The 21,774-nt window shown below is 43.3% G+C and overlaps 1 protein-coding gene across 1 annotated transcript in view; it reads left to right on the forward strand.

Annotated features, from left to right (window-relative positions):
• HYDIN (HYDIN axonemal central pair apparatus protein) overlaps positions 1-21,774 on the forward strand; it is a 137,968-nt gene that overhangs the window by 40,513 nt on the left and 75,681 nt on the right. The window contains exons 18-24 of the mRNA XM_079988354.1: positions 254-406; positions 3,753-3,991; positions 6,045-6,285; positions 7,814-7,957; positions 10,001-10,144; positions 10,363-10,676; positions 20,559-20,669. Of these exons, the coding sequence (XP_079844480.1) occupies positions 254-406; positions 3,753-3,991; positions 6,045-6,285; positions 7,814-7,957; positions 10,001-10,144; positions 10,363-10,676; positions 20,559-20,669 (1,346 nt within the window). The remainder of the gene's footprint in view (positions 1-253; positions 407-3,752; positions 3,992-6,044; positions 6,286-7,813; positions 7,958-10,000; positions 10,145-10,362; positions 10,677-20,558; positions 20,670-21,774) is intronic.

Here is a 21,774-nt window from a genome sequence, read left to right on the forward strand (position 1 = left end):
AATCTTGTCAGCCTGAAGATCTCTTTGAATAGAGGCAGACAATGAGATGCCTTCCAGATGTTGTTGGGAGTCCATCATCCCCAGCTAGCATGACCCATGGCCAGGGGTGATGGGGGATTGAGCCCAACCACTTCTGAAGGGCACCGCATTGGCTACCCAAGGCCTTAGTACAGTCCCATCTCCCTTTCAACAGCCTGAGTCTGATGCTGACTTTTCATCTTTGTTTCCTGTTTCCTGTTATTCTCTGTGACAGACGATCCAGCTTGTGTCCTTTGGAGAAGGCCCTGTCGTTTATGTGCATCCTGCTAAGCTAGACTTCGGCTCCATCCAGGTTTTAAAGGATGTTTCTCGGGTGCTCTATCTTTCCAATCAATCTGTTATTCCTGCACCATTTGAGGCACAGATGGTAAGCAGAGTGTGGCATAGTTTCTAATGAAAACTGTGAACGGAAAGGAATTGTATCTATAATAGCCTGTGGTCTGGTTTTATGTGAAGGCATCTCATTAAACTATCTTGAGCTGAAAGGTCATTGGATGTGGTTGCACTCATGTGTTTCTGGGTGGCCTCCAAATGCATGAGACTTTCACTGGCATAACTTGATGCTCCTATTGTCTCCCAACTGTACCTTCTTGCCATTTCCCCTTTCTTCCTTATAGTAGTGATGGTCACTGAGCTGTGCTGGTGTGATTTACATCTCTTGGTAAGCAGAGGCAAGGCATTCTCTACAAGCCTCTCTGCTGACAATCTGCAAGTGGCCCAGGGGATAAGGATGTTGGATGTAAAGCTGGGAAGCCTGGATAGGTCCCTTCTCACTTTTCTTCAGGAAAAAAATGAGTTAAAGTAAGTGGTGAAGAAGGAAGGAACCAACTACAGAGTGTTTTGCACAGAGAATTTTGCACCTGATAAATGCATGCTGTATTAAAAAGATAAGCTATGAGCTGGAAGTTCTTGGTGCAAATCTTAGCCTCAGCTTACAAGGTGCCCTTAAACAAGAAAATGTCGTCAGTCTCCTATCTGTAATTTGGGGATAATAATTACAGTTGCCTTAACCAGGTGGTTGTAAGGATTACAGAGGTCATGTATGTGAAGTACAATTTTATCACTCTTCCAAAAATATTTCTTTAGCCAAGGATGTTGTTGAGAAGACTGAAATAAAAACCAACCTCTTCCCTAATCCTCTGCCCTTCTTCCTAAGATCTGTCACTGAGACTGTTAGCCTTCTGGGCAGGGAGTCATTTGAATCCTGTCGAATTTCACAAGCATAAGAATTGGTGTCAGGGGAGGGTGTTGTTTGGAGTAAGAGAGGCATCTCCAGCTGTGCTCTTAACAGCTGTGTGGCAGCCTCTGCGCCTCCGCTGCCAAGTGCACTGCTGAGCAATTTCAGAAGTGATCATTCCCTCTCTATTAATTACTGTCAACATTTAACCAGAAGAGCAGTTGTGCAGCCAGTGAAGCGGTCACAGAAGACCAGCCCACTTTTGGAATGGTTTTATATTTTCACAAAGATGGTGGACTTGATAGCCAGGTGTTTTATTATCTGATACTGCCAGTGTGACCTGTAAAGGTCTAGAACCGTGTATATGAACTGGCCGTGAAATGTAAACTGTGTCTGGCAGAGTTGAGATGGTTCTGCAGTTATCTGAAGAATATGGTCACAGACTTGTTTGACCTAACTACAGAGAGCAGGTTGGGATGCTGCTTCAAAACCCAGTGAACCCATCAACCCAAGAGTAAGAATGGTTTAGTGCATCAGTGGGCAGAGGCAGGCTGCCCTTCCCTGGTGGGAAGCAACTGGAGCAAAGTGGTAACACGAGAATGGGACTTTTCTATAGTAGCTCTCTGTTTGTGGAATGCTCTTCCCTTGGAGGCTCACCTGGCACCTTCATTACATACTTTAAGGCACCAGGTGAAAATGTTTCTCTTCGGCTGATTCACATTCAATGTCCTTTTAAATGTGTTTGTGGGAGGGGGGATTATTGGTTTTTGTTTTTTATTATTTTTTTGTGTTCCTGTTTTGTATTTTTATGTTGTGAATTGCCCTGTGATCTTTGGACGAAGGGTGGCATGCAAATTTAATGAATAATAATAATAAAAATAATTAAACATGGCACAGAATTTGGAAGGAGTCTGCTTCCAGGCCTTCCAAGGAGGAGGTTTGAGATCCACACACCATTGTTTTGTTCTGCCCATGGCAACTTTCTGCTCATAATGAAAGGGGTCCACCACAGATTTTGTGAATAGGAGGGAATCTGGTGAGCACTGTAGAGATTTGTAGCTTTTAATGTTTAATAGTCTATTGTATTTTAATACAATAATATATTAAACATTAGACTATTAAACATTAAACAAAAAATAAGCTTTTAATGTTTAATAGAATATTGTATTTTAATATTTTGTTGGAAGCCGCCCAGAGTGGCTGAGGAAACCCAGCCGGATGGGCAGGGTATAAATAATAAATTATTATTATTATTATTATTATTATTATTATTATTATTATTATTATAGCTTCTGCATGTGGCTCAGGGCCTGACTGAGTGCCAGGGCCTCACTGCTGCCTCCAGGGTCTCTGTAAGCAGTTCCCCACCTGAGCTGCCTCAAGGTTGGGGGAGTCACTCCATGCTTCAGTCTTCCTGAATGGCATGTGGGGCTTTTGCAGCAATGAGCATGTGGGGCTCTCTGTGGCGCTGCGTCTGCAGATGGAAACTGCAGCTAGTGCAGAATGTTCCTGCCCAGCTGGTGAGAGCAAGATGTAGAGAATGTGTCCACTACTGTAGTTCAGCTACATGGTTTCTGAACTAAAAGTTCTAGCATTTGCCTTTCAAGCCCTGTAAATGGCTTGGCCCTGCTGTTCTTGCTGAAACACTTTCCTGCATATTTCTTCCCCATCCCTTGAGATCTGCTCACAAGGAGAGAAAAGGCCCATTTTGCATGCCTGGGTGAGGAAAGAGCAAGGCCACCTTCATTGTGGTGTCCACCTACAATAATTCCTGGGCTCTGGTGGGCTTCCTCTTGGTGTCAGGTGAAGGTTTCCCTTTATTGGAAAGCCTTCCTTCCATGCTGTTGATGGGCAGATACAAAGATTTTGCATCTAGAATTTTGCTGCTGTTTATGAGATGTAGGATGATTTTTATAGTTGACTTTTATTTTATTGATTGTGATTTATGTTTTGCAGGAAAGTGACCAATAAATAGAAACACTGATTTAAAAAGTCTGAATAATCTGTTTGCTGTGTGATTTTTCTGTTTCCTGTTGTAACATTTTTCTACCTTCCTGCCTGTCCTACAGAATGGGAGGCTTTGCTCTGATGGTCTGAAGTTCTGAGAATCAAGAGAATTAATTCTACTTAATGCAATAACAATTCAGCTCTTCTAACAGCTTCCTAGTTTTTGAAAAGCACCCCAGGTCTCTAAAATGTGTGCCAAGCTTGTGCTGTTGTGATCCTCATTTAATTATTTTAATAGATAGCTTAATATTTGTTTGGTTTCACAGTCTATGTGTTGTTCTACAGAACACAAATTCTGCTAAGTGAGCTCACTTGTTTGCAGCCATGGGCACATGCTTTTGGGTGGCTTCTGAGCTGGGTTTACATATGTGCAATTTCTTGAAAAATGTTTCCTGCTTTAAGTACTACTGTATATCTGATGGCTCTTTCTTTCTTTCTTTCTTTCTTTCTTTCTTTCTTTTTAAAAATAAGTTTATGCCTTGCCATGTGAGACATAGAGGCTAAGACTGGCTTTTGGATTGTGTTTCAGGCCCGAAGTAATTCTCTGTGGAGAATTGAGCCTAATAAAGGAATTGTCCCTCCAGAGAATGAGATATCTCTAATGCTAATAGCTAACCTGGATGACACCGTGCTGTTCCAGGACAAAGTTTACCTGAGCATAGAGAACAGCAATTCTTACATCATCCCAATCCAGGCCACTGGCATTGGTACCACCATTGTCACAGACAAACCCTTTGCTCCAGCCATTGACTTGGGACCCCACTTCAGGTAGGCTGGCTTTGTGACTTGTGGGAAATAGTATTCTGTTTTTGGATGAAAGGATATGAGTCATTTAATTCTCATAGGGCAGTACAAGCAAATGGAAACCTTGAGCTCTTGTCATGATGCCTTGGCAACCTACAAGTAAAGGCAATGTATACTTCAGTACCATAGAGCAAATTCCATTTGGTGAAAGCAAAAATAACTCATTCTTGGGCAGTCCTGTGTCCACTTACACTGCATGCATTGTAAATGACTGACTGTGGAAAGTGCATGGGTGGTAACATCTCTAAAATGTATGCACAACTCTTCACATCTGTAGATATACTTGAAATAATGACTAATCTCACATTTTGTAGCTGCCATTGAGGTAAACATGGCATGATGACCAGGCTGATCTAGAAGCACTTACAATCTTAGGAGTTGGCATGACCTGCTCCCTTGGGCTTTGTACTCAGCCCTATATTATGTCACTGCAGTGCACTGTGTGTTGGGATGCTTTTGGAGACTATTTGGAAACTGCAAGTAGTTCCAAGTATTACTGCTAGGCTTTCAACTTGGACCAGGTGGTGGGAAAATATTCACCAGTACTTAACAACTCTTGGACCCATTTCCATGCACAATTCAAAATACTGATGCTTACCTTTGAAGTCCTTCATGGCTTGCTATGTGGAGCACTGCCTCCAGCAACATGAACCTCACTATACCCTGAGATAAACTTTAGATGTAATTCTGCAGGTACCTTTACCCTGTCAAGTAAGATGGGTGGTGACAAAGGAAAGGCTTTATCACTGGTGGTAAACCACTGTAGGAAGCTCTTCTCAAGGAGGTGTGTCTGGAAACCTTGCTGCCTTTTCATCCTTGAGGACATCTCTGTCTTATTATTATGCTGCTTTATCTGCTCTCTCCCTCTTGTTTCTATGAGGGTTGCTTTCTGAATTATTTTATGAGGCAAATAGGAGTGATTTGGGTGAGGTTTTCACATGAGCAGGATTGAGCTGGGTTAGGGACCTCCTATTATCACAAGTTGCTTTATGGACATGGGTGCCCTTAGAGTGATGGCTTCATTTTATAAAATGCAAAATCAAGCTAATTAGGGAAATGCCCTCCGTTGAAGTGGGAAGCAGTGGTGGAGGGATGGGGGATTTTTTCATTTTGACAGACGGGTCTATCTTCTAATCCCAGCCTCTTATTTTCTGATGCCTGGGATTAAACACTGATCTGTGAGAGGGATGTTGAAGTAAATATTTTAAGGTGTTATTTTTCACATGCATCTATACTGTTGTTTCCACAATCACCCCTTCCCCCATGGTAGTCAATGGCGAGAAAATTCTCTCCTGGAGAGATGAGGTTGTATCCCCCCAAAATCCTGCTGGAAATCACAAACCTATCCTCACCAGTGATCCTTGGGGTAACAGTCCTTCCTTGGGAGGGGACATTTCACATACCCCTGTCTTTTCTGGGACCCTCACCCTTTGCCCCACTATGATTGCCATCATAGCCACTCAAAAAATGGTAAAGTCTTCTCTGACAGGAAAACATGTCACCTATTATTCTGACATTTGGCATGCTTCTTCCCCTTAGCTGCAAATGGTTTCCAGTTCTGGCAGAAAACAATAGTTTTTCTTTTAAAAACAAAAACTTTCTGGATGTATCAGTATACAACCTGTAATAGGTGTAATCTACTCTGGAGGGACCCCTATGCCAACAAATTTAATTTCACTTCAATGAAAGGAAAAATAATTTTGAGCCGTTTTTAGATTCCCCATTATAGAGAAACTATCTTTTCAACAGATCTTACTAGTTTGGTCCTTGGAAAAACATAGAGCAACTCTCAAACAAACTGGGATGCTTGGGAGCATAAAATCTTGGGAGCAGTGCACACCTCTAGTTTTTAATCTTGTTTTGTGTGGTGTTTGCTACAACTTGTCAGCTGCCCTGGAAATATTGATATTGAAGGGTTGCATCTAAATCCCTTAAATAAATATTCCACAATATATAGTAAAGACCATTCTTATTTGCTGTCCTGAGATTTAGCCCCTCTCTGCCCCTCCTTTCCTAGCTTGGATTCCTGCTGCTATCGCTTCAAGATCACTAACCGTGGGCGCCGCACGCATCAGCTCTACTGGATGACAGAAGGCTTCCCCCCATTCCGCCAGCGCAACACCCTCCCTCCCATCAGTGCTAACACAAAGAAGAAGTCCTCTGAACTTCCGCTCTTTAAGCTTCAACCACTGAGGATGGAGCTGACCCCAGGAAAAAGCATGGACATGATGCTGGAAGGCTGTTCTGACGTTCCCAAGGTAGAGAGACTTTCACCTCTTTGTTGGGGGCATTTTGGGCTCTCAGTTACTTATTTTTGGAAATGAACCAACTTCTTTCAAGGATTGCTTCCATGTCACAAGTTGCCATAGTAGCATCAGCTGCATTTCAGCTACTTGTTGTCAAGGGTTACTGTAGCTACCATATAGTCAATCTCAAAAAACCATATATGGGTTTTTATAACTGATGTAAGGAGAGTTCTACAAGGCCTGATCAAAGCTCAATATTCAATTATTTTGTCAAGAGTGCTTAATCCAGGAGAGACGAACCTTTTTCAGGCTGAGGGCCACCTTGACCCATGTTCAACCTACATCCTACGTGTGTGTGTGTGTGTGTGTAAAATCACAGCAAGAGACCATTTTCTGTATAAAATACATATTAATGAAATAAAATGTTACATTACGAAAAGGACTAATATAAGTGGCATTAGAGTGAAATGTCTGATATGCCCTCAGGAATTAATATAATCCAGGGCACAAAGAGCAAAATATCAACAGGGTATTGATGCCTTCCCTAATGCCTGCAGGAGAAAAATGAGACAGGATTAAGGCTATATAGTACTGAATTTTAAAATCAACACTGCAAGGCTGCAATCCTAATCCATTTACATGGAAGTAAGCCACACTGAATTCAATGAGACTTATTTTTGAGTAGACATGGCTAGGTTTGCAGTGGATCCAGAATTGGCCTCCACAGTCACTTACGAACTCATTGTTAAAACAGTGTTTATGGAAGACAATCTTACTTGGTTATGAGTGATCGCCAAAGAAGAAAGAAGAAGTAAAATGATTGGCCATTAGCTTTGCCTTTATGGTGCCACAAGACTCATTGGGTTTTCTGAAGCAAAAGTTTGACAGTTACACCTCTGGAAATTAATTAATTTTCAAAGGGAACACAGCTGAATTCTAAATATTTGTTGATGGCTGAGATATGCATATGTATTGTGCAATATATGTAAAAAGTTACATTGAAACAGTAGTGAGACTTGTGCACAATAAACCAATCACAGTGGAACAGAAAATATCAGATGAAATTGTGGATGAATGTTGGAACAGATTGAGACGTGCTTGTACATCTCTACCATTTACACAAATGGCTGATTATGTCCTTGATTCTCACAGCCATTTAATTTATTACTATATAGAAGGTGTTTTTTTTTTAAAAAAAAATAATTCTGTGGGAAATGTTATGTTGCAACTGGATACCAATACAACCTTTTTGTGGAAGGATGGTATGATCATCACCTTTCCATGATTTGCTTTTAAAGGTCAATCCTTAGGCACCAACTGGTGCAGAATTCAGGATATATGGAATTGTCAGGAATCAAACTTCTACAAAAGAGAATTATATATTTGCCAATTCATGCTTCTTTTGCTTGGAACCAAATGGTAGCCAAGGCATAGTTTTCAGGGAGCCCCATGGCCAAGGGTCCACTGAAAGCACCACAGGCATAGTGGCCCAACCACTTTTATTCTGGCAAAAAAACTGTGCTCTTGTTTCCATGTACAGGTTGTAAAGGAAAGGCTACTCTGTCATGCCATCATAGGGAAGCAATCTGGGAAGGAGCTTATCATGAAGGTTGATGTCATATGTGAATTCATTGCACCCATTCTACACATTTTCCCCAAAGAGATCACATTCCAAGTGGAGAAGGTTAGTGCTTTGGCCATCAGGCTGCTTACTGGCATGTTACAAAGGGCTAGTGGAATGAATGGAGGATGGAGTGGGTTGTGGAAAGGGGGGGTGGAGCTGTGATCAGAAACTACAAACACACACTCAATCACATTTCAGTTCAAAAGAGGCTCAGATGTTCTGGGCATCATCAGGAGCTAAAGTGACAGCCACCTCAGTTTTGACAGAAGGTTTGTGCAGGCAGAGATGGGCAACCTTGTAACACATCAAAACCATGATTGCCAAAGAGATCAGCCCAACTCCTAGGCTCAGAGAGGCCCTTCCTTCACTCCTGCAAAAACATGCTTGCCAATAGGTCATTTTGCAACTTGTTTAGCTTCCTCCAACTCAGGGCTGAAATGTGGCTTCATAACAGAAATTATTCCTAAGAAGGAACAGAAAGGGCCACGATCAGCCAACAATCAAGATGTCTGAGTAACCTGGAGCTCCTGCCCTTGGGTATATAATTTCTCTTCAAAGCAGCTGATCAATTCAGAAAATTGGAAAGCTTTTTACCCCCACTCAGAAGGGGGGAATGTCAATAAATATGCTGAAATCGAAACAAGGCAGTTTAACAAACTTTCTCAAGCCACAAGAACCTTGCAGAGAAGCCAGGGCAATGAGCCAACAGAGAGACAGCATGGCACTTGGCCCAATTAAGACTGCCAAAGCCATGGTAGAAAAAGATACAAATGCAGTGCTGAGAGGAATTTGCAGCTCAAGGTATCCTCATTAAATTAAAGAAATTATTACAGAAACGTGGAAGGAACTGATAGTTCATCTCAGAAATAAGGCAAATGCAATGTCAAAGGAATTAGAAGGAATTGTGGAAACTGCATCAGCAGCAATAGATTTAAGCTTACCACATTAAAAAACCATTTAAAAATTCTTCAGGTGAATATGAATATAAAATCAAAGCTGTAAGATTTTCAAAACAAACTTAAAGGGTCAATTTTCATCTGAGGAGTTTTGTGGAAGGGGCAGAATATGACAATATTATGGACTTGATAGTCCAGTGATTTAAATTGCTAATACCTGTCTTGTGTGATTCAGATCCTCCAAGAGACATTATTATATGAAAAAATAGGAGTTTTTGACGGTGCTTTAGAAATGTGGAAGACATAACTTTTGAAAATTAACACATGGTTCTCTTGACTGCTTTGATCAATGGAACTGGCACAGTTACAGGTGCCCATTCTGCATTTGTAAGAACTCAATCTTTTAGTGTGATGGAACCTTCTCAGTAGTGGCACCTAGCCTGTGGAACGCCCTCCCATCAGATGTCAAAGACATGAGTAACTATATAACCTTCAGAAGACATCTGAAGGCAGCCCTGTATAGGGAAGCTTTTTAATGTGTAATTTTAAAAATATATATTTTATATATGTTGGAAGCTGCCCAGAGTGGCTGGGACAACCCAGTTAGCTGGGCGGGGTATAAATAATAAAATAATAAAAATTATTATTATTACCTAAACTTTGAAAATTCTTGCCTATCGATATCAGGCAGGCATCTTCATTGTACTCTTTCCAGCACCTGCTAAAAACATTTTTGTTTAGACAATCCTACCCAGATGTTTATAAAACTGATGTGAGTTTTAATGTTTGTAATCTATTGTTATTTTAACTTTTCTTATTGATAATTTTATTGATATATCTATTTGTAAATCGCCTGGAGGGTTTTGTTTTTTTGCAATCAAGCAGTGTGTAAATTTCATGGAATGAATGAATAAATAAATAAATAAATAAATAAATAAATGGGAATGGAATCACATCAATTTCTACGCCCCCCCAATGAATGGGAACAATCGGTGTCCTCTAGTACCAAGTACCAAGTAGCTGGCTATTAAAAGCGTAATGCTATTCCTGTGAGGAGGTCATTTCTCATCATGGAATATGGAAGGGCTTGATAGGATGGGATGGAAAGTGATCCTCTGGTTGATCACTTGGTGCTGTGATGCACAGCAGGATATATATTTTTTCTGTTCTTTAATACATCTCAAATGTTTTTGTTTTCCCCTGCCAGGACCCCAATGATAGCCTGAATCCCCAGTACGAACCTCTGACTTTGAAAAATGTTTCGTCTTTGCCAATCAATGTCCTCCTCTCTTTGCAAGAACCGTTTTCCCTCTGTGATACTGATCATGAAATGCTGCCAGTACCTTGTCAGGTATGAGGAGTCTCTTTTCACCTCAGGCCTCTAAGTACGAGGCCCTTTGCAGGGTACAGTTCAGGCTGCTGGTTGTGACCTGTCCAGTCCTAGACAGCACTGCAAACAGTCTCCAGTGACTGAAAATGCAGAAGTCATTTTCAAAGAACTACAGTGGTAGGCAGATACCAATCAGTTATTTATTTATTTAAAATAAACTTATTTATTTCCTGATTTAGGCCTTAACTATGGACGTTGGGGAGATGCATGACCTCTGTATCAGGTTTGACCCTCTCTACAGAGATGACTTGTACAACCGAGTGGCAGAAGAAGTCTTGACTTTCCGTTACCTGGAGCATCCCCATGTAGACCACATCAACCTACGGGGAGAAGTGCGTTTCCCTAACCTACACTTTGAGACGATGGATTTGAATTTTGGCTGCATCTTGAATGACACAGAAGTTGTCCGTGAGATCAATATGACCAACTGCAGCCCCCTTCTTGTAAAATACCGCTGGTCCTTCATGACAGAGGATCATGAGACCCTGATCAGGTAAGAGCAATCATAAGTCCTCCCTTTGGGATTTTGTCTGATGTTCCCAAGACATTGTCTACGAGTACATGACACAGTCACCCTACTAAGTGGTTAAGCAGGTCTGGGTCTCAATGGGAGATACTTGGGAACTTAATGGATACCACCCTGAGACGCATGATTGTCAGGAATGATTGGTGGGTGCTAGAAGAGATAAGAGTCCGGGCCTCCAGCCAGTTTTATAGGTTTTATTTGGTTCATTCTTCTATTTACACTCAGAGCTCTCAGAGCACATCCGGCTCATTGGAATCAGATGCAGCAACTGGTTGCTGCTTTCATTTTCCCCAGCATAACCACTTCCAGAGCCTCCTCTTTTCCTTCCTCTGTTACGTGAAGAGCTAAGCCCCGGAAATTGCTCCCCCCCCTCTGCTTCATTGCTTCCTGACAACCCTTCGTCGCCGTCCTCCCCTGATGAGGTACCACTACTAATGATCGGAGGCTTATCTCTGTATTTTCCCAGCATTTCCCCCTTCTCAGCCCCCAGTTCCCTGACAATGATGAAGTAAAGGCTGGATCAAAATGTATTAATTATATGCTATTTACGTTGTTTATAATCTCTTGAAACCAACATATGGTTCCCAATGTCCGCCTGTGGATGACTCTGATTTGGATGATGCGCCAGCCACCCAACTTTTCCCCCTGATATTTATATTTTATTAAGGTGATTTCAGTTAAAAGAAATAAAGTGATACAGAAAAAAGAAGGAAAAGTGAGAGGGAGAAAAACAACAACAAAGATACACATAAAAGTGAAAATATGAAAAAAAAAACCTGCAAAAAAATATACAATATTCCCATACATTCTTGTATAAATTGGTATAGTGTTATTGTCCTAGTGCTTATGTAAATGTTAATAGCCTACTGCATTTTGTATAAACTCATTCCAAATGTTAATCATATCATATCCATAGAGTCTGTGTCTGCCTATAAGCAGTCCGTTCATAAATTGCCAGTGATGTCATATTGTCAGTCCATTGATTAAACAGTATCATTTCTTTATTTTTCCAATTCCTCAATATCAATCTCTTGGCCACCATTAGGGCATGGAAAATCTATTTCTGTTATCCCGTTGATAATTTCCATACTGCAGGTATATAGTTCAATAAAATGTTCTCACACAGGGAGTGTGCTACTCCGCCATCTTCAAAGCTGGAAATCACCCAACTTGAGAGGAAGCCCTCGGCTCCCCCTTCCACACTGCCTCATCCTGAGGATGTGGCTTTTCCTTCAGTCTTGGCCTGCTAGAGTTTCCAATTTGGTTCTCATGGCCATTTTTTCCAAAATCACATACACCTATGAATTGGGTGATGTCACCCAATGAGTGGCTGATGTAAGCTGATCAGTGGGCAGTTCAATTCTGCTTGGTTCAGTTGCATGAGTGAGCTCCCCATGGGAAACGCATTTGTGCAGTAGATCCCTACAAAAGGCAGGCTTCAATTCACCTCCCACTAACTGATGGGTGGGGAGCTGAAGCCCGGCTGTTTTTGTTCTCTCTCCTTACCCCTGTGGATAATCCACTTGTCAATCATCAAGCATCATTATTATGGCAGATGAATGACAGCTGGGTGTCAAAGTTGGTCTGCAGTGATTGGGGGAGAAAAGGATCTGGCCAGTGGTACTACCCTTTTCTTGCCTATTTGATAAGCAGCTTATACTGCGCTCCCAGTGCCTCCCCTCTGCCTTAAATGCCCCAGAATGACTGAACTTTGGTTTTATTCTTCTTCTGAAAGTAGGAGAGAGAGAGAGAGAGAGAGAGAGAGAGAGAGAGAGAGAGAGAGAGAGGAAGAGTGCAAATGATAGAAATGATTGCAAACAGGAACAGCTTTTCTCAAGCTGCCTGCAAACCTTCTTCCTTGCAAATATATGAACCAGCAGTGCTGCTGCTTTCTCAAACTTGGCCTTCGTGCAGTTATTTTAATTACAGCAGCAAACGGATTTTCCACAGTGCCCCAGGAAGTCCAGTAAACATAACAACTGCATTGATGGTCTGCCATTCTGAATAACATCAATAAACAATTTCCCGAGGAAAACATAAGCCAACCCAGTGGAAAGGCCTTTTTGGCTGGCAGAGGGTTGGTGGGGGGAGCCACTGAGAGGCACTCCTCCTTGTGAGCTCATTAAGGAGTCTGATCCTGGTCTGTGCCAAGTGTTTTCTGTCAGACACTGAGTGCTGTCATCCCTTCAATGCAGTTTGTAGCTGTATGGCAAACAGTGGAGTCTGAAGGATGAGAAAGAAAGAAAGAATGAATGAAAGAAAGAAAGAAAGAAAGAAAGAAAGAAAGAAAGAAAGAAAGAAAGAAAGAAAGAAGATAGATTTAAAGTACTGTAAATGCAACCCCAACCCAAAGCATTTCTGGGTCTGAGGCTGGTGGTTTTGTCACTAGAGAGTCCCAGGCCACATTTTTACTGTGGCTGCTCATAGAGACTTTCCTTCCTCATCTTCAGTGTTTCAGCAAGCAAACAAATGCAGGTGTGGGACCCTAGTAGCAGGAGGAGGATGGTTGGAGGGCAGTGGGGCTTAGAAGCTGCATTTAACTCCAAGGCTTGGCCAAAGACTCTGTGGGATAAAGGAGCAAGCCAAGTACCCCAGGCGGAAAAGATGTGGGGAGGCAGTTTGGCAAGGCAGACAGGCAAGGTGAGGGCATGCTGTTGGAGCCATGCTCTAGTTTCCATTTCAGCAAACTTCTATTTTACTTGAGATTGACAGCATCCCTTAAGTCAGCTATGGGAAGGGAAGAGGATGAACCATGATGTTGTTCTGTGGTGGCTCCAGGTGGTCCTTGCAACATAAAGTGATCTACAGGATCCCAAGGACTTTTCCACATAAGGCATCTTGCTAGTTTCCTACATAGTAAATGCATTTTTTTTTACAAATTTGTTTCAGGGGAACCGGAGGACTTTCCTTCAGGGAAAGCAGGAATATTTTGTTTTCCCAGCACACACTGGGCTTGTCCGCTCTCCTGGCTCCTCAAACCTGTGTATGATTCTCACTTGCTAGCTTCCTAGCTGCACTAGGAGTCTTTGCCAGTGTTGTATCTTTATTGAGTATGGGGAACCTTTGGCCCTTCAGCCATTGCTGAACTGCAAGTCCTATCAGCCCAAGCAAGCATGGCTAATGTCCAGTGATAATGGGAGCTATAGTTCAGCAACATGTGCAGGGTCAAAGGTTCCCTACACCTGACCTGTACTCTGGGATTCCACATAAGTATATATAAAGAACTAGACACAGCATTCCCAATATTATTAGCTTGATTTGGTAGTGCTTTGGCTGCAATATAAAATCAGAACGGTTGTGAAGTGAAAGCCTTAGAAGGCAGGTAGGTGTCTTGGTTGTGCATCTCCTTCTTTTACTTTCTTATAGGGCAACCTCTGGCTTTGCTTTTACTGGACTGTAGAAAGGCTGGACCATTTCTAGCAGTCCACAGCCCCCTCCCTTGCTCCCATTTGCAATCTGCTCTTGTCAGCCATGATAGATATGAGGCGGTGGCCCACCTCCTTCCTAGGTTTGGTGAAATCCTGAGTCTCAAAATATGATCAGTGCCCCCAGCATTAGGTAGAACTGCTTCTTATCTAGGTATTATCATAGGGCTAATATTTAGTAGTATCTGCACCCTTGGGATAGGTCAGAGAGGCCATGGAGGTTCCCTTCGGCTTGAAGGTCACAGGAGAGGCGCATGGAGCTGGGTGTTGTAAGCCCCACAGCTCTATCAGTATTGGACTTGGGTTGGCAAGCTCTGACATATGTGGCGGAGGAAGAAGTAGGGAGTGCTGAATGAGTAGTACCTGAGTAAGATGAGGGGGGATCTCCCTTTTCTACCCCAGATTCTATTGCTTGGGGGGAAAGAGCAGGGATATAGGTATTGCCAAAAATTTGGGAGGGCTCGGAGCAGCCAAGGTAGGAGGAACTACTGGAAGTGGAAATGACTTAACAGGAGGGTGCGGTCTTGTTGCTTCAAACCAAGCTCTGCCTTCGTAGATGGGAGCAGGCCCACCCACCCTTTAGAAGCACATTTTTGCAATTCTGACATTCCCTGAAGACAGCAGATTCTTGTGAGTGAGTGCACCACACCTGGCTGTGACTGGTCATGGAAACTTGTTGGGACATCTTTGTTGCTTCTGTCTGGTTCTGAACTTCTTGCCCTGCTCTTGAACTATGGCTCCTGAGCCTTTTGTCTGCTGCTGGGCTGTACCAATACTTGAATAATGGTAAGTGAGAGATCTTACTTACAAGTAAGAGTATCTATTTCTGTGTTTGGGGATAGGAGCCAGGACACATGGTGCATACACCCCACATATCACCACACATCTCCACCTCCTGTGAAGTTGCTTAAATATTTTATATCACTGCAACCCACCATCATGGAACCAGGCTTTTGGTCTCCTTTCTGGCTTCCCCAGCCAATCCTCCATTATTTACTATTACACACACACACACACCTTCAGACTCTCTAAGCATGCTATGGCATGTTGGCATTTCAGAAGACTGTGTGAAGGTGAAATTGCCACATGCGGTGCTCAGGGGCATCACCAGCATCTCACAGGATTAGACCCTTCATTCTGCAAGGCTCCTCATTAACCTTCCGGATGTGATGCTGGTTGACCCCTTTCTTTTCTTCTCTCTCTTTGTGTATTAATTAGGCTTCCCGGCTGTTTCACGGGGTCCTTGTGTCGGCACCACCTGACTATCTGGAGGACAGCTGGGCTTGAAGGGAGCCTCCAAGCTGTTAGCACCTTCACTTGGCCATGAAGTGGCCAGGAAGAAAGCACAGCTTGTCAGATATTATTTCTCTTTTGCTACCATGTGTATAATTACATCCAGCTAATGCAGCCTGACAGTTTGGTAGCTAAAAAACAGGTCACTGCTATTCTATCCACTCTGTGCCTTTCATCACAGTAACTAATTGTCATTCAGATTAACATCTGTTTTTCAGCTAGGGGTGAAGAATGTGACTTATTTAGTTTTATTTCTGGACCTTATAATTAGGGCAGTGACTTTTATGGTTTTCATCTAATTATTCAGTCTTAACCTTTCATTTCCCCCTACCCGCCTTAGGAGAGTTCACATGAAAGCACTCCGTTCTTCTGCATTACAGTACTCTGGAATTATTCCCCACACTCTCCACATGCTAACATGCAGAGTGGGAGATTCATGCTGCAAAAAGGGGCAAATGCCATTCTGCATGGCATGCAGCATTAACAAAACACCACATGTGTAGCAAATGATCACTTATCATATGTGGTGGGAACATCAGCATGCCTATGATTTAGGGAGACAAACTATGCAATAGGTTACATTGATGATAGGAGCACATTTGAAACTTTCTACAGTGTTGGTAATATTTAATTGGATTTAGGGTGATGTGTCTGTGGAACAGATGTATTGAACAAAAGTCTTGGTAATTGCAACCAGAGTAGTACAAATCTACAAATCTATATGGGAATGGCTTCTGAAGTGCTTTGAATTAGCAGAAATAGCGGACCAGTTTGGTCTATAAAACAAAGTTAGTTCAGAGGTGGCCATACTTTGTAAATTATTGATATATGAATCTGGGAAATATTACAATTTGTGTAAATCTCCAAAATGATGTCTGTCTGTCTGTCTATCTGTCTGTCTGTCTGTCTGTCTGTATATACACACACACCATATGTGAAGCATGCTCAGTAAGCCCAGCACTTCTGGGTTCTGATGGATTACTGTTCCCCATTTTATAAGAATCCAAATAAATTAGATTAATAAGCATTTTCAGGGACTCAGAAATACTAACATACCCCATTTTTACTGTCCTTTGTTCCCCCGCCTCCTCTTGCTCCCCCTTTGGGATCCTAGTCAATCAAGGTTTACATAGCAAAGGCCAGGGGATGATATGCCCACATAGGTAACAGACAAATATAAATACTGAAGAGCCTAGAAGGTCTGTCCTATGGAGAAACAAGCTGATCCTCTTTCCCGCAAAACATCTTAAAGGGATGTTGCAGTTAGACCTGGGATGGCCTTCACCAAATGGCAGGGGACATGCTGTGCACATGGAAGCTTCCAGGTTAATCGCTGCCTGGCATCTCCATTTTTAAAAAGAAGTTGATGTCTTATTAGTGCTTTCACATTACAATAAGGATATCTGCATAACTGGGGTGGGGGGGAGCCTTGCTTCTGACTTGGAAAGCTACTTTTAGTTGTATTAGACATCACCATCTTTCTCGGACTGAGAGATTCCAGACAAGATTAGTTATTAAGGCTGCTTACATGGGGCACGGTTTGGACTGCAGACCTCAATATACATGTGTTCTGTCCCCTACGCCTCCGCTCTACATGCCTGTAGGATTCTGAAAATTCTTCTTCCCTCCCACAGCCCAGTTAATACATTTTTCTGTTCCAGGTGGCTGCATCGTACTCTCATGCAACGTGGTAAGAGAATGCAGGGATTTCATGGGATTGCAGGCAGACCACATCTTCTGTGGCATAGCAAAGGGACCCAGGGCAAATCTTGTGATTATGTGTGTCCATGTGTGTGTGTGTGTGTGTGTGTGTGTGTGTTGGGGTGAGGGGATTATACATGTTTTATTACTGTTGGCTAGTTACCTTGGAATATCTGGAATCTTTGCATTTTTAAATAAATAGCTCCCCATTCCCAAATCCCCATGCATCTCTCTAGGACTCTTAAATTGCTGACAGTGAAAGAAATATTATCCGAGGCTGTGAAGGAGTCTGAAACCAAGCCTCTGCTCTAACACCCCCGCTGGCCTCAGAGTTCTTTAGCACCAATTTGTTCCCATCCCAGACCCTCATGTCAATCAGTGTTACTGTCTGTGTTAGCCATTGGGTTGTGTGCTCCTTGAGGCAAGGCTGTTCATTGTCCAAAAGTCTCATGGAGACCTTGACCCTTCCAAATGTAATGGAAGTAACAAGAGGAAGAGCAGCCAAGTAGATACCACAACACTTTCCTCTTTGTTTCTCCCATCACTGGAGAACAGTTTGATGAGCTGAAGGCTGATAGCTTCTTTGATAGGGGATAGAGCTTTGTATAGCCAGCTCTCCTGGGGCTTGCTTCTGACATCCCAGGCCAAATAGCATGAATGTCAATTGCAGAAAACAAGGTTTGGATTTACAGGAGAATCAGGGGTCTTGAGAGGATACCGTTGGGTGGTGAAGGGTTTCTTCCTCATAAGTAACAGGCTCCAGGGCCACACAGCTAAATTGCTCCATGTATAACTTTCATCATCTCTAACCACTTGCCATGCTGTCTGGCAGGGGCTGGTAGGGTTTGGAGTCCAACAACATTTGGAGGGCTGCAAGTTCCCCATCTTTGCCTTACTCCATGGGTTGGGAACTGGATCCCAGCAACAGGTGCATGGAGCCAAAAATGGTTTTCTACCCCTGATGTTGAGCTTCTGACAATTATACTCTTTCCTCAGCTTGATGTCCCATCCAGTCTGCAGGCATAAAAGGCACAGATCCCTGGCAGAACATGTGCTTTGCATGCAGAAGATCTCTGGATCCTCTCCTGGCATCTCCAGTTAATAGAATCCCATAAAAAGTAATGAGAAACACACTTCCCTGCTCAAGATTGTGCAGAGCTGGCTAGGTGGATGGAGATCTTGACTTGACTTAAGGCAGAATTTTCTGATATTCCTGACCTTATGCACAAAACAAAACTGATTCCATGCTGTTTACATAATTGGCCTGGGAACCAGCAGGATAGGAGGGCATATTCTGATGTTATTGGCTGTTGATGAGCCTTTGATTTCAGATGTTTGAGGCATGTGTGCCCTGGCTGGCTAAGCCAGCCCCATCAATATAGAAATCATTGCCAACTCTGTGTCTGTTCTTGTTTCCGTCTGATGGGATTTCTGTGATTATACTCAGCATTTCTTTATTTCTGTTTGACATCCTGTGAAACAGTTACAATGAAGTTATCTGTATTTTTCTGGACCCGCCCCAGCTCCCTCGCATCTCCATCCTTCTGCTTTGTGCATTGCAGCCCTGTAGTGGAGATAGGATGAGCAGTTTTGTAGATGCATTTGGGGCCTCCTCATGCCTGCAGTGAGGCTTTGATGTTTGGCTCAGTCATGTTGCATGAGGTCACATTGCATTAAATTGAGGATACAGGGAGAGCAAGCCAAAGAATTGGAAGGCTAGTTTAAGGCTAAGCCGAAGAGCCCTGAGCAGGACCTCTTGACCAATCTGCCAGAAACCTCTTCTTCCTTCTAGCCCCTTTAAGAGTTGCTAGGGGGGTAAAGAAAGCAGGGGTGTTCAAGTGACATCAGATGAGATTGAACTGCAGGATAGGGTGGCAAGGAAGAGGCAGGATGTGTGCTGTCCTAGGAAAATGTTCCAGGTACAGTGGTACCTCAGGTTACATACGCTTCAGGTTAAAGACTCCGCTAACCCAGAAATAGTGCTTCAGGTTAAGAACGTTGCTTCAGGATGAGAACAGAAATCGTGCTCCGGTGGCGCAGCAGCAGCAGGAGGCCCCATTAGCTAAAGTGGTGCTTCAGGTTAAGAACAGTTTCAGGTTAAGTACCGACCTCCGGAACAAATTAAGTACTTAACCCGAGGTACCACTGTATTGTGGAACCTGACTCTCACCGGGTGCTTCCCCGCTTCTTGATAACATAACAGCTCAGCTCAATTAGACCAAAGATCTGTCTAGTCCAGCCAACCAAATATTTGTGGGGATCCCACAAGTAGGACATGAGGAGCTCAGTTCTCTCTTGCTCATGTTATTTAGAGACATATAAATCACATCGGACTCTGGTTTAATATTTTACCATTAATAATAACAGCTCATACTGTGTTTTATTGATGGATGTTGCCTATTATATAATGCATTAAAAATGTTGCAATGTTACTACAGTACTGTCAGAATGGATTGTTATCTGAAATTGGTTGCTATTATACTGTTAATTGGAATGATGTGTTGATGTGGATTTTTGAGGTTGTGTTGTTAGCTGCTTTGCCATGAGCCCTGTGGGAGGGGGCTGGCTGGGCCAGGACAGAGAAGAGAAGTGGCTGACATGACTCCAGGGTGGGATCCAGTGGGCTGGAAAGGTCTCTACCTGGATTGGGAGAGCCAGAGGAAGAGGCTCCTGGCCAGAAGCTGGTTCTGGCTTCTTCACCTTGCCTATCACTCTGGCTGCTGTGCCTCTGGAGTTGCCAGAAATCATGTCCAGTCCCAGCTGTCACATCCACCTTTGAGGAGGCAGTAATATCTTGCCTAGGTCATGGAGATGCCAACTCAGGCATAAGCAGACAGGCTGGTCCAGCTTTCTTGGGGAAGTGCTAGGTTGCTTGCCCAGACTAAGGGCCAAATTCCACTTGCCATGATATGTTGTCTCCACCCCTTTTTCTTACAACATGGTTGCGGGGTAAGGGGGTGTTGTTTTTGAGTCAACATCTTTGCTTGTTTAGTCATGTGTAGCAACTACTGTGCCTTTGAACAGTGTTTTGCCTATGTATTACACCAATCTGAGCATTAAAGATTTGGGTACAAACTGCAACCTGAGTTTGAGTTCTGCATCAAGTAGGGGTCAGGACAGCGTTGCTGCTGCACAGAATGAAGAAGCCCCTTCCTAGAGAGAGTCTGTCAACTGGCACAGGGTTGGTGCTCAGAAACTATTTTGAATCACTGTGAGTTGGTAGTGAATCATATTAGCAATCTGATGATTTTTTTGTTTTCTACCTTACTTTATCTGCTGTTGGTTTTTTAATATATATTATAGTGATCATAATGTTAAGTTTTTCATGCTGTTGTTGTGAACTGCTTTGAGCTCAGTGTGGTTGTTGGGAAAGTGGAATACAACTAGTAAATACAAGCAAATCAAATCAAAATGGCATTGTGTTTTTCAGATTCAGCCCCAGAGATGTTACAGCCCTTCCTAAACAGGAAGCAGCCACTGAGCAGGAGGTCCCACAGCCACAAGAAACTACGAGTCACAATGACACCAAAGACTTTGAGAGGTTTGTACACAAGCCCTCAGAAATGCATAGTATGTGTCTTGGCCCTGCACAACTAGGTGGTCCATGCCCATCACTCTGCCTGCTATGCCACACTTTGAGAATGAGAGCAGACGACAGATTAAGGGACTCTTGCTCTCTGCCGTCCCAGGGATTTAGCTTGAGCAGTTAATTCCTTAATGTATTGGCTGCGGCTGTAAGTGAAATACAGCAAAGCTCCTCTTGCCACTCCACTCCAGAGTCATGCTCTGGTTTTTTCTGACCCAAGTGCAGCAGCTTCATCTGCAACCATACCTCCCTGCAGTGCAACTATGGCTTCTTACACTGCCTACATACATTCAAAGTATTCTCCCCACAGAATCCTGGGAACAGAAGGTTACCTCTCACAGACCTACTATTCCCAGCACCCAGTACAAACTGCAGTTCCCAGGATTCTTGATTTGAATGTATGGGACTTCCGGTCGGCGCCAGCGCTTAATGGCGGTCCGAGCCTCGAGCTCCGAGGCAGGACTGCTTCGTTAGTTCGGGTCTTACCCGCTACGGCAAGCGGGGGACCCCTAAAATCACAGGCGCGGAGCCTGTGAACAAAGGAGATTCGGTGGGCACCTTTCGCGCCCCCCGGCACTGTGAAGGAGCCTTTTTAAAGGCTTCTGAGCGGCATCGGGGTAAGCGCGGTGCTGAGAGTCGTCACCCAGCTAACGGAGTGAAGCCGCGTCGCCATGAGCGGAGAGCGCCGATTCCTTCCTGCAATTGGAATTTGACCACAGCACCCGTGAGTAAGATCGAAAAAGTAACGGGACATTAAATAAGAAATTCGGCTGAAAACGGGAAAGGCATAAATTAAGGAAGTCTGCCTCCCCGGAACTGCAGGAGAGATAAAGCAACGAAAATCAAGCTGCATTTGAAGGGAACCTTTCTATTTTTTTAAGCTGTCAAACTGACATCGGACTTAAAACTTCCCCCCAGATTGGCAGGAGAAGGGGGGAAAGGATTGGGACGTTGTTAACCTGCTGGAAAATTATTGGAAAATTAAGATCTTCCATTGCCAAATCCCCCTGGGTCGGGCTGCCCAAATAAGACACCGGGACGTGGACTGTCAAACTTTGCG

The sequence above is a fragment of the Podarcis cretensis genome (assembly GCF_951804945.1).
Source record: "Podarcis cretensis genome assembly, chromosome: 8".
NCBI lineage: Eukaryota > Metazoa > Chordata > Lepidosauria > Squamata > Lacertidae > Podarcis > Podarcis cretensis.